General features: G+C 35.4%; 1 protein-coding gene across 1 annotated transcript; it reads left to right on the forward strand.

Annotated features, from left to right (window-relative positions):
- The first annotated feature begins 4841 nt into the window (after positions 1–4841).
- On the forward strand, positions 4842–7616 carry LOC105329703 (uncharacterized). Its single transcript, XM_034443905.2, has 4 exons — positions 4842–5278; positions 5503–5739; positions 6039–6221; positions 6380–7616. The coding sequence occupies exons 1-4, from the start codon at positions 5206–5208 to the stop codon at positions 6607–6609; spliced, it is 723 nt and encodes a 240-aa protein (XP_034299796.1). The 5' UTR covers positions 4842–5205; the 3' UTR covers positions 6610–7616.
- The last annotated feature ends 6559 nt before the right edge of the window (positions 7617–14175 follow it).

Here is a 14175-nt window from a genome sequence, read left to right on the forward strand (position 1 = left end):
TTCTAGCGCAAGTGTGCGGCACTCCCTGGTTGCGTTGTTGGCGCAAGTGTGCGGTCATCCCTGCTTGCGTTAACGTTGGTACCTGTTCAGTTGCGTAGGTGTGCGGTCATCCCTGCCTGCGTAACGTTGAGTCCCTATATATGTGCAGGAGCGGTGATTAAAGTCTGCACTTGTAAATATTGGCAGCAATCAGGGCTATCCGATTCTATCTCGGGTACGGGCCCGCGGGGATCACAGGCAGTGACCCCCTTGCACGTTACAATGCTACTAAAAACCTCTTACGTACACAATTTTAAAATAAAGTTTAAAATTATTGGCTAGTGTAGCTCCCCTTCAGTGCACAATTTCGATGAAGTCAATTATACACGTGCTGTTAATTTGTTGTATGGATTCCCGACTGCTCAGCTGAGGCATACCCCAAGGACTTGCTATTATAAAATTCAACAATCATTTAAAAATCTAGTAGTATATTTAATCAATTTATCTATAAATCATATACCACACTCTTTAAATTCAACGTCCCTTGTGCTTATAATAGATATTTTAAGGGTGATGTGCGGCCATCTTGTAGGATCTAGTAACAATTAAAAATATTTATACTAGATATTCTAAGCTAGTTACATTAGTTAACGAACCACCATGGTTAACAGTCTAAATTAGCAAATAAAAGAAATTATGTACCGTTTTTAATTTAAAATACGTTTGTTCGTTCACAATCAAAAATGGATTACATGTATATTCATTTTTTTTCTTCGGTCTTTTATTTAAACCATCTAAACTGATGATCGTAGAGTAAAAAATCTGAGTTTGTAATATAAACGAAGTGAAAACACAGTTGTTGGGGCGGGTACCAGACTAAAATATGCGAATGAATGCAAAGAAGGATAAATCGTACGTAGATTTCGTGTGTTTATGATCACAAACAAGGTAAATGTAAGGTGGGGGTTGTTTAGATGGGTGTTAGTCCCCAACATACACACTTTTCCATCGTGTATATACACACACATTTTTGTTGACGTTAATAATTAATTAACACACCTGACACGTTCACACCTTTTGTATATATCTGGTACCCATAAAATATCGACAGTTACATAACAAGCTGACAAGTAGCACACTGACCTCTTAACATATCTTTGGATTTATTATTCTTTTCATTAACTTGAACTTATGAAATATTCGATACTTTATACAAAAGATTTAAATTAAATGTCAAATTAATGCCCTTAAATGAATTATAGAATATACCTTATTATTTGATTGAAATTTAGAAACGAATGATACAAATGATGGTAATCATAATGTATTATACATTTGTACATACATAAACCTAAATAGTAAATAGAATTGATTTTAATATACATCGGGAATTTAAACATGAAACTTGCTCTGCTATAGTTGTAAGAGTTTTAATAAAACGCTCGCATGAGATACACGTAGGAAGGGAGGTTAGCCATTCGGTAATTATGAATTCTTTTAATGCTTTTATTGCATTACAGGCACGTAGCATCAGCCCCCCCCCCCAACTTTTTCTCGCAGCAACTAATTTTTTTAAATTTACACATAAAAAATAGAATTATCATGGAGTTGCCCCCCCCCCCCCTTTTTTGGGAGCATGTAAGAAAATGATATGAAAATAAGGAAAGCCAGCCCCCCCCCCCCCCCCCTACGGATTAGGATTTTGAAGATTTGGGGAAAGTCCATTTTTTACTTTCTTTTTTTTTTTGCTTGTAAAGATTTTTTGAATGAGTCTGCCCCCCCCCCCCCCCCACTTTCAAAAACGATGCTTAATCCATAATTTCCACATGTTTCTAGCTGTACTGTCATTTGCCATGCAGGTTCTCTTGTCTTCAATTTTTTCGTAAGTGTAACATACAATGTTCGGTGGTTTGCTGTCGTTATTGGCAATACTACGCAGCGGATATAAGAATTTTGTTGCACGGATGTTAAGATTGTTTGAATGTCATTTGCCATATTATTGAACTTTGAATTTGGTGGTCTCTTTTATTTTGGTTATACTTAGAATTTTGAATAGCTTTCAGGTCCAATAAGTTTTAAGAATGGGTTTTCTCCAAATCTTTGGCAATTGCTGAAGCTTTTTTTGCCATGTTTACTCCTTCTAGAAACAGTTCGGATGTATGATTGGTTTGTTCTTTTTGAATATCCATTAATCTGTTTCCCTGAGCAATTGCCAATATATTGAAACAAACACATCATATGCAGATCATTGCGTTTTGGCACGTTCTGGAACCAACTAACCCTTATTTGATAAGTTTTGTCTTTCCTGTGTTTTGAATGATATCGCAAAAGAAAAACAACAGAATTTACATCTGGCTGAGGATCTAGTAAAACTAAACTACCCTTCCCATTTTTGAAGAATTATTTTGTTTTTTGTGAATGTATCACATGTGCCTGTGTTTGTAGACAAATACTGATGATTTTTAATTAGGGCCTGTACCATGCTCTGCAGTTATCTACATATGTTCTGTTTTTTGTCATGCCATGTCGGAATCAATAACAAAAAATACATTTTTTTACCAAAAGGAATAGATTTTAAATTTACTCCTGCTGTTGCGTCCAAAAGGATTTTTAAAGAGTGGTCAAAGTCAGTAAATTTTCCATTTAAAGTATTATGTGTGGTCGCCAAAATGTCAAAAGTTAATTGAGTCCTTTTTGTGTCCTCATGACCAGTTTTTGTTGGAGAAATTTCATCAGTTAATTTCTCTTTGTCCAACATTTCGAAAGTCTGAATCATTTTCATTGTCATTTACTTGTGCTTCAGTAGCAGAAACTATTTGGTCAAAATAACGATCAGAATAAGAATGGTCTGTCATCGAATTGTCATAGCCATAGTCAATGTCTGTTGAGTGTGCTTCAGGCTCTTATGAAGAAAGGTCACTGCCAAGAGGCAGGCGTTCATTATTTTCTTGCCTATGGTCAGAAGCAAAGTCCGAGATAAGGTCTGGGAGTCAACCAGGTCAACATTTATAGAGAGTGAATCCTCATTATCTCCTGCATCTAGAGATGAGTTAAAAGTGGGCATCATGGCAGCCGCCAGACAAGTCGGCATGGAAGTATCTGCTGAAAACAGTAATGATGCTTGGCCAAAATGGAAAATCGGACTGGCAGTTGGCGCGCCTATCGCAGTAGTGTTGGGAGGTTTATGGTATGTAAGGAGACGCAGAAGAAACCAAACCAAAAAGAATAAGGATGAAAACAAAAGTAGAACAGAAACCCAGAAACCGAAAGCAGCGAATTCACCAAGCCGCAATGTTCCAGAAAACTCTGAAAGGGTATCAAAAATCATTCCAGAAGAACTTGTGTATTCTTTTACGTTTAAGATATCAAGGCGATGAGGAAATGCTAAATATAAGACCTTCACAGTTTGAATAATAATTTAATTTATTGACTTGAAGATTTTTAGTGCTAGTATTGTGAATGGTAAACAGGAAACGTATATGATCATGATTATGTTGAATCAAATAAAACATTGAATTAGGATGTTGTATTTTTATTCATCTCTACAACAGTTTTATATATTTAATGTTTTTAGTAAATACTAATAACTAGTTTGCGACATCTAGGTTCGAAAATGATCAAATGACTATCCCTATCATCTGACTTTATCTACATGCTGTATAATACATGGATTAAATGGAAACACAAATAGAAATGCTGTGATTTTTCTGTTTTCATAAAAAGGAGCATGTGGCATTTAAATTTAGAATTTTAAAGTCTATAAAAAACTGGTCACTTCCAATATGTTAATATTTTAAGTATCTAAATAAGCAAAACAATGTAAACTGTTGTGTTAAGTGTCATTTTGTTCAAATTATCATCTGTAGAAAAATACAAAGATGGTGGTAGAGGATTGTAAGGAAGCTCTCCGTCTCAACCCTAAATATCAGAAAGCTCTGACAAGGCGAGCAACAGCTTGTGAACAAAGTGGGGATTTGACACAGGCCTTAGAGGGTATGTCATCTAATCTATTTTTAAAAAATCCTTTAATGATGTTCTTACTGTAAATCAACTTTAAGTCGTGACGACTTTATTTTGCGATTTACTTCCAAGGTTCGCAGGACCGCAGCCCTGAGGACGAGGGTGGTCAAGACGGTGACAATTATGTGCATGATTTCCTAAAGTCTTTCCTGGAGGACTTGTACTTATCTTTAAGTATTAGTTAGTATACTTGTATTCCTATCTAAGGTCTTCATCCGCAGGAGGAATAAGAAGAACCTTTATGATTTTCATGTTCAGATGAACCTACATTTTAGAAATTCAACGCAATATCAAAATCATGAAAAGTAAAAAATCCATTTTTGTATGAGACTGATTAAATTTTGATGAGTTCCCATGGCACGGCCCCACATATCACGAGTTACGGCAACAATAAGATAAGGCGACACCTATACTCACACAGGGGCTCCAGGAGAAATGGACTCATTATTAAAATGTCATTTTGTAAACAAATTCAAATTAAGAAATTCTGCATGTCGGTTACTCATAAATAGGGCAATATTGATTGATTCATTAAAAAAAATAATAAATAAATAAATGAAATAAATATATAAATGAACTGTGCTGTATTTGCTTGATTAAAATAAAAACTCTAAATTAAAAAGAATCTAAAAGTTAACATAAGACTTGTAAAACCGCCCCTCTACGTAGCGTATGGTAGAGGAGTGATGTTTCTTACGAGTTTAAATTCAATTAGATTGAATAGAAAACATAAAACAAGGACGAGGAAAATTTAAATTTGCTAAAGTATGCAATCAGCTGAGGACATTACTATCTTAGGAGAGCTTGTGAAGCATTTCACCGAGTAAGCACTTCCACACCTAAGCGTATACACTCGGTCTCTAGGCAAATAATCCCCCGGCGTGTTCTCTCGCCGCTATTCTGCCTTTTACATTGGTTTTGAATTACTGAAGACGGAGAGAGTCTTTGTAACCAATGCAGAACACAGTGGATAGGACTTGGACCAATAGTCTACTTGGGATGTCTGCGTGTCTGCCCAGTCATTGACAGACGATTGGTGAATGCTGAAAGCTTCTTTGTTGCAAGAGGTCACAAGAAAGGATTGTTATTGATCTTAGAAGGTCCCAATCTTGCTCAACAAAATGAAACAAACAGTCAGTTTTCTTTATTTTCGAAGGTTATCTTAGTCAATAAAAGACGCAGCATTTTTGGGACAGTACTTTGAAAATGAAGCATTGTACATCTACTTCTACGTGTATTTTTACCTTACTTTGGATTCTACCAATGAATAACGTGGCTGGTAAGTTAAAAAAATATTTCTCCGTTAATAACGAGTTTCCCACTATCAACTATTATGCAGTAATGTTAAGTATTTAATTTACTGGTTGAGTACAAAATTAACAACATTGCTCCATTGCTGGGGCTTTAAAAAAGTAGCTTTTCTCGGTTTTCATTATTATTGTGTAAAATGAATTTGAAGTTTAAAATGGCTTACTGTAATAATTACAACAATTCAAATTTCAGAATATTTGGAAACGGCATTTTCTAGAGTACCATCAATGAGTAACAAAATGGCGACCAGCAATATGCTATGGCAGATATCCGGCAGTAAGTTTGCGTGTTTGGCGGCGTGCGCGACAGACGCACGATGCGTTTCCTGTTTCCTGGACGGCCAGTCATACTGCAGCGGGCACTCCATGATTTACAGACCGACCAGCAGTCTCCAGGACTCACAGGGACTGTGGTACTATGAAGTAGAAGGTAATCATTGAAAAGCTGTGTGTTCGATTTGCTTTCTATCTCTTAATCAAATCAAAATGGAATAATTTCAGATGGTCAGACACTAAGTGGCGAGGCTTTTTTTAAAAGTTAATTCATATTTTGTATGAAAACCTATTCTAAACCATGGAATTTAAGCTTGCAATGTATGATTGCTTGCATACCGATTTGGGTAGGCACGTCATGTCCAAATACAAGTCCGTGCATCTTTATGTCCATCTTTTTACAATAAAAGTTGTCCTCTATATGATGACTTATTAGACATGTTTTAATTATTTCAGATCCAGCCAGCAAACTCGGGTGCGTTGCAGTCCCAGGGGAAACCGGATATTGCGTCAAGCTGAACGTCAACAAACTATCGTGGTCAGACCAAGTAACGGCATGTGAGGCAGAAAACATGAGAGTAGCCTCCCTGACTCTAGACAGCAGGGTCACCTTTGTACAGCAGTACCTTTTGGGCATTGGTAGGTAGAGATATAACATCATATCGAACACCCTTTACACACCACGAATCACAAACAGTTATCAAACTTACTAAGATCAACTTAACAATATAACATTGTCATCGTTAATCTTGTAATTAATTGCCATTGATTAATTGGCTTCATTGGCATTGGTTTAGGACACGCTCAGGCTACGACCATTGGAGCACAGTTAGTGTCTGGTACATGGACCTGGATTTCCGGCGACATCCTCTCGTTTGCCTCCCCGCACTGGGGCCCAGGCGAGCCGACCTCTGGGCCGGGCGAGGATTGTGTCATAATGGCGTATGGTATAAATTATCAACTTAACGACGGGCAGTGTGGAACTCTAAAGTCATTCCTCTGTGACATGTACTTTGTGGCGAATTAAGCCGTATTATAGTTAAACATGCGCAGTGTGGTCAGTTCTGTTGTTCATTGTGTTATCAATGGAAAAATCATGTCGTGTATTCATTTGCAAGACAGTTCAGAAAGGATGACGAAAATTTGTGCTGATTCACCTTTAGCTAGTAAAGTTCTCGACATCTGTATTTTCATATTTGTAAAAAAAATGTGACAACACAATATTTTTTAAATCAATTATTTTCAACATGTCTGAAATGTATTAGGTGGTCTTAAATAATAAGCTTGCATTGGTGACAAATCAAATGGCAAAGGCCAAATATCACAAACAAGCAAAACCAATTTACAAAATGAAAAGATGCCTAGATAAACAATTATTACAACATGTATCTGATAGTGACCAGAACATCATTTTAAAATATCTAATTACATGAATTCCATAAAATTTGAAAACGTTCAATGGAGGCAAAAATTGAAAAAGAATCTCCAGCCGGTTTCAACCTCACGACTTCCGAGATTAAACGCAGGCGCTTTTTTGTTATTGTGGGAGAAAACAAAGAAGATGGGTTAAAAAGGCGTGTAAAGTGCCTGATATGAGGATAGATAACTATAAAATTGAAATACTAGTATCAAAACATCTGATAATTTTTTTCTAATCTATCGAAAACAATATTTATTTATCATAACATCGATTTATGACCCTTAAATATCTAAATACTTAGAATAGGTTGATTCAAACCGGCGTACACGTGTCAAGGCCTCCAAATCGTGTCATTTTTAGAACTCCATTGCCTTTTCTTGTCTAGAGTGGCTCCATATTTTTGTCATAGTCTATATAAGGTTTAAAGGAAATCAAACCGATTTCAATCAACAAAAACGTGAAGAGATGACCCACTATACTTTAAAAATGTTATTTTGTAACCCAACAATTGAGTGTTTTAGAAATATAATACAAGCCTGTAAATTCGTGATCGAAGTCCCATATAGTTTACTGGATTTTGTTGTGACTTAAATAGTTTAGTAGTTAGATCACCTTTAGCTGTTTTTTTTCTCATCGTTTGTTAAAATATTCAAAACTGAATATAGGTTTGTAAACTGATTTAATAACTTTATCAAGTATATTTAGTTTGAAAAAAATAAATTTGAAATTGTATATTACGACTAACCCAAATGGGCATTTGTATGGAGGGTAATCGTGTTCAAAAATCCAGACATGTAAACTTGTAAATCCGAATATGCAATCGTGTTGATGTGTGAGCCTGAGCATGAATATGTGTAATTCTGATCGTGTAACCTATAAAACTCGGGCATAAACACGTGTAAGATTTGACTCAGTTCCTTCGCATGATGCACATTTTGCAACTTTATTGTTTACATTAGTTAATTAAACCTTCAACTTTGCACACTTTCAATCCGTAGTTTCTGCGTTTGTAGCTTCAGGCTCGGCAATAGCACATCTGACATGATACAAATTGACAAATGTAAAGACTACAAGTTTGTCGAACTTTGACATGACCTTATATGGCAACTGCCTTGCTGCGGGAAAAGGCATGCCGTAACCGCCGGACCGGAATGAACGAAAAATAAACATAATATTTCTATCGAAAACACCGGTATTATTTTTAGAAAAAAAAAGTTGAGGTATGATTGAAACTGGACCAAACAGGAAGAGGTTCATGTAGAAAAAAAATCGTTGCCGATGTGAAGATTGCGCTAATTTCCGTCATATAATTCTCATGGTATTATAAAAGGAAATGCCTAATATCTTATATCTCTAAAAAAAAAATTGACATGAAATTTAAACTGGAATATAAGTAAATGCGTACTCTTTTCTAGAAATGAGACGGATCAAGAAATTCCCTAAGGGGGTAAATTATATATTTTGAGCGGCATGGGGTTCGGAGACCGCCGTGAGGTCCCATGTAACTCCATTGCTTCTGAATTCTAAGAATTTTGAGAGTGAATTTTTAACCGGGTTTCCGATTATTGAAATAGTAAAAATTGCAGACGGGCGAGTGGCTGTCAAAAAGGTACCCTTATTGTACCGATAGCTCCTCGACCAGTTTTCGAGATAGGAAGTTGTTCTTTTGCAGATCATTTATACATATATATCAAAAGTATGCAAATTGCTAGGATTTTGATTTCTGATAATTTATTAAAATATCAGCTGTTGAACTTAGTCATTTTTTGGCAAAAACATTGCATAAAGAGTACCCCATTTTTACTCTTGTTATTTTTCTAAATTCGTTAGAATAAACGACCTGCAAGGATTTGGTAATTTTTCGCGGAAAAATTTATGTTACTCTACATGTATTTATACTTTTTATTGTTGTGTAAGTGAAAGATAAATAATAACACAATCTTTAATAATAATAAAAAAAAAACTAGCGCATATTTTTGTGCGCCGTAAATTGAAGTTTTACTATGGGAGGCACTGTAGCTCTAAGATCGTCCATCTGTATTTTTAGACAGGGAGCTACAGACCTGCAGCTAGTTCACAAGTGGCTGTAAAACAGTATTATACCAGCTCTCCAGAAAATTTTTATCAGCCAACTTCACAAAGTGAGTCTGTATTGAACCGACATTCAGGACGTCATACTCAATCCCGTAATAATTGCTTAAAATAATTCATAAAAAATGTCAATTTTTACCTGCATGATAGGCTTTTTTCCCTATATATTGCCGACAATGCAAAGAAACATTTCTTAAAATAATTTATACACATTTTAATTTCACGACAGTTAACCTTATCTTTGGAATTTTTATTCATTTTTTTAAAGAGGGTGTCGCTTCTCATGTCTCATATTACCGGGTAATCACAATCTCAAAACCAATGTCTTTAAATAGTTTGTTTTTCTTATCGATAACCTTGCAACTCAGCTGACGGACCCCGTGTAATTTTTCACGTGGGGGGGGGGGGGGTGTCTTGTCACAACTTTGTGGTAGCGATAAGGATGCATTTGAAGATATTTTCTTAATTCAGCCGAGGCCTATACTTTAACAATTTGTTGCATGTACTCTAATAACAGTGGCGTCGGAAGCAAATTGAAAGGGGGGGGGGCTAAACTAATCATGATAAATATTGACAAGAATTCCCATAATCATGAAAATTCTTATCCGTGGGAGAGGGTATACCAATAACTCCAATCTTACCTGCCCAATTCCCCCCCCCCCCAAAATCATGAAATTCCTAATCCGTGGTGGTGGTGGTGGTGGTGGGGGGGGGGGGGTGCAAGTATACCTACTTTGACTCTAATTTTCAATATCACTATTAATATTTCATTCTCTTTAAGGTCTTTTAAGGAACAATTTTGTTTGTTGCGAGGAAAAAGTAGGTGGGGGGGGGGGTTGAATCCTCCCTGTGGCTATGTTCCTAATGGTTATGTCTAACTTAGCATAAAAAGGGGGGGGGGGCTAAGTCCCCCCCCCCCTCCTAGCCCCCCCTCCCGGTTCAGACGCCTATGAATAAAAATGCGTATATATCTTTATACACGTGTATTCAAACAAATGTTTGTTTTTTTTAGTTCTAAGAGGATATCTGAAGCCGATCGAATTCTTTACGCGCATCTTTTATACATTCTCTTGATAAAATGTACACCAATCTCATAATTTAATTTTCCGAAAATAATACTGTATGAAATGTTGTTATCCAGAGATAATATGATTATAGGCTTACCTAATATTTTTTATTTATTTATTCCGTCCCTATTCCGGCGATTACGGCATGCCTTTACCTGCAGCTAGCCTTTTTCTATCAGTGACGTCACTGTTTCCATATAAGGTCATGTCAAAATTCGACAAACTTGTAGACTTTATATTTGTCAATTTGTATCATGTCAGATGTGCTATTGCCGAGCCTGAAGTTACAAACGTAGAAACTACGGATTGAAAGTGTGCAAAGTTGAAGGAACTAATTAACTAATGTAAACAATAAAGTTGCAAAATGTGCATCATGCGAAGGAACTGAGTCAAATCTTACACGTGTTTATGCCCGAGTTTTATAGGTTACACGATCAGAATTACACATATTCATGCTCAGGCTCACACATCAACACGATTGCATATTCGGATTTACAAGTTTACATGTCTGGATTTTTGAACACGATTACCCTCCATACATTTGCGCTATCTTGTTCCTGCATCTTCTTTGCGAACATTCAAGTCTCCTTAAATCTTCGTTGTGAATTATCTCAAAGACCTACATGTACATGGAGTGCGTCTCGTACTGTGACAATGGGGATAAATGGCCAGCATCTTTTCCTCGTTGTTCTTAGATTTTTACAGACACTTAAAAATGTATTTAAGAATATCAAGCTCTTGGCGTCAGTTTATTTGGAACTATTTTAACAAGACCTTGGACATTCAGCAGGGCGTAGCTATCTATTCCTTGCGTCAAAACAAGTTTAAAATGACGCGTTTTCAAGCGAAATATGCACAAAATGCGTAGTCTTAGCTCAAAAGCCAGACAAATCTTGCATATTTCAAAGAGCCATGGCTGAGTGGCCATCAATGAAATAGACAGACCTGCGTCACATTGCTGTTTGACACAACCACCCAAAGTCCAAGCTCTTGTTAAAATGGTTCTATGATTTTTCGAAATTCATTGATTTACACGAATTAAAACACATTCTACATTCTCTGGACACCATTTCTCTCTGGTCGTCATTGAACAAAGAGTTTCCTTCCAACAATGAACTCATTTCCTACCTCTAAAGACACGTGAACTATTGTTCGTGGCAATAATAAACAGTTCACTGCAAGAAAACATATCTATCACATTGTTCTCAAACACAGAACGATTCATTGAAAGAACGAAGTTTTAATTAACAGCGATGTCATGTTGTAAATTTTGAATTTATCGGGTGGCAGTAAATCCAATGTTGTAAATTTTGTATTTACAGCCACTCGGTAAATTCAAAATTTACAACATGACAGCCATATATAATGACATTGGATTTTGATTTGAATAATTCATGAACATTTCTAAAATTCTCTGGTATTTCAGCACTTGCCATTCACTGATTCAAACGCACTCGAACAGCGGGCGCCAGAAGTTGAAAAATTTTCCTTTAGATAATAACAATATCCCCTGTACTTTAATGTACTAGTATAGTACAGGGGATAATCTTAACTAACTATTTTTAACGTTTTGAACATAGAATAGATGTGGGTTTTTTGGGGGGAGGGTGTCTTCGTTTTGTTCGTTTGTATGATTGTTTGTCTAGGTCGACACAAGATGATTTGGCCTTTTTTGGTAATAATCAAAACAATACAATACATATTACAAGTAGTTAATGACTATTATATATACAAAACTAAGAGTAAAGGGTTGGCCAAATCCCCTTATTTTGTACCGATGTTGATTTGATCCCGTACTATCCCCCTGTCTCCCTCGCGTTACAAATTGTATCCGAGAAATTTATTGTCCATTGTCACCGCCGCATACTGTAAATATTAATTAATCACTTGGAGTTAATTTCCGTAATTAGTAACTTTTGGGTGGCTTAACATTGATGTTTTAATTAGATTTGTGTAGACCGAGATGTGTTTACGAGCAGAAATCAATGCTTAGCTGGTAGAGTTATTCAAACGAAACCAGAGCCAACGATCCATGTCGAATCTTCTGTGATCATAACTACCCTCTAGTAACCTTCCATAATATAATAATAAAGTAAGTTTTCTTAATATATCACATCACTAAAACATTTTAGGGTAGTAAAGATGATAACGATTTAGTGAGGCAAGACAAAATATGACCAGAATCACCTAGTACAGAAGTATTCTGGTGATATGCCGGTTTATTATAACTATTGATAAGCTATGCAAATTTTCTACCTATTCCATTATCGACTTAAGATTTTATGAACGGGTCTGGGGTTGCTTGATTCAAATTTATCAATTTGGTGATTGACTGACTGACTTCATTAGATTCAGATTCTTTTATTTTAACTGTGGAGAATCTTGTTAATTATGGCGGTTCTGGCCGTTAATCTGTTAATTACAGGATCTCCCAATGTTGTTCCAAGATATTAGTGATGGTTCCAGGGGAGTAGTCGTGTACCTGACGGTAGACTACGAATCTAGCTATGGCACGCCAAATTCACAAAAATGAGCTAAACATAGTTTCACATTTGATAATTTAGGTTCATCGACAGGCAACTACAGTTTACGAACCGCAAACTAGGTAAAATCCCATCCACCCCATTATCGGAACAAAATGAAAAAGCGCTCATACTTTTAAGGTATTTGCAATTTATAAAAGAACAATCAATAATACACAGTAGTCTTGTGCACACACACACACACACACACACACACACACACACACACACACATATATATATATATATATATATATATATATATATATATATATATATATTTGTTGTTGTTGTAATTTATTTTTTCTGCAACCACCTCATTGAATTTATTTAGCACGATACATCTCACCTTTCAATTATAAGACTCACAATTTCACGCTTGTTAAAATATGTATATACATGTAGATTTTTGTATCTCTTTATAGATATTTCATAATTGTTGTATAATATGCATGTTTGATTTTGTTCAATAACATACATCTCATGTACTCTCTGAAAAGAGGAATAAAATATTGAATGAATGAATGAATCTGTGAAACTATATTAAATGGTTGTAAACTAGATAATAGTTAACGAATGATAATCTAAGTTTAGTTTATCTGTCTGCAAATAACGTCAACAATAGATTTTGCGGATAAATATAGAATCACATCTGCAAACTATAATTTACATTCGTTAACTATGGTAAAGATTTATTAATCATATTTTCACAATCGTAAAACTATGTTTATCAGATTCAAGGGTTATATGTTTACCAAATTATTTCATAACAAATCCAAATGTTGTAAAATTTGAAACATTGTTTAATGTCACAAACATAAACCAACTTACCAATATTTGTAAACTATTAGATACTATATTTGAGAGAGTTTACTCTCTTGGTTAAATTATATCTGTTATCCCTTCATCGTGCATGTACCAATGATTCTCATCTATTATATATATTGTAGTTTGTACACACTGTATATAAGTATTTTCTCTACACTGTAAATTCAGTTATGAAAATAAAGTTCATTGTCATTGATAAACCATGTTTTGCAATCGCAAATGGTTGTTTTCAGTGTTAATTAGAGTTTTACTCTTCTGTAACATAGATGGTCGCGTTAACTATGGTTCACGGATTTGAAATATTAAGATTAATGGCGTAAAATAAAGTTTCACAGATCATAAACTATAGGTTTATCGACTGTAACTATAGTGTACGGACGCTAAACTATCCTTAACAACTATAGTTTACGAACCGCAAACTATAGTTAACAATTCGTTAACTATAGTTTTCATACGTTAAAGTGTAGTTCTTTACTTCAATTTCACTCCTAACTTCTGCTTTTTCATACCAATTTTTTACCTACTCACAAAAAAAGTGGGGGGGGGGGGGGGGGGGGGACAACTCCATGCTAATTAATGCTACGTGCCTGATATTTAACGATGGTAAACTATAGTAAGCGAATGATAATCTATGCTAAGCTTATCTGTCTGCAAATAACGTTAAC

Source organism: Magallana gigas, chromosome 2 (assembly GCF_963853765.1).
Source record: "Magallana gigas chromosome 2, xbMagGiga1.1, whole genome shotgun sequence".
NCBI classification, from domain to species: domain Eukaryota; kingdom Metazoa; phylum Mollusca; class Bivalvia; order Ostreida; family Ostreidae; genus Magallana; species Magallana gigas.

What these genes read in the sequence shown, in the direction of transcription:
- LOC105329703 (XM_034443905.2), top strand. Translation starts at nt 5,206, where the DNA reads ATGAAGCATTGTACATCTACTTCTACGTGTATTTTTACCTTACTTTGG. An exon ending in ACCAATGAATAACGTGGCTG is followed by an intron (nt 5,279 to 5,502) that starts GTAAGTTAAAAA and finishes TTCAAATTTCAG; the next exon opens with AATATTTGGAAACGGCATTT. An exon ending in GTGGTACTATGAAGTAGAAG is followed by an intron (nt 5,740 to 6,038) that starts GTAATCATTGAA and finishes TAATTATTTCAG; the next exon opens with ATCCAGCCAGCAAACTCGGG.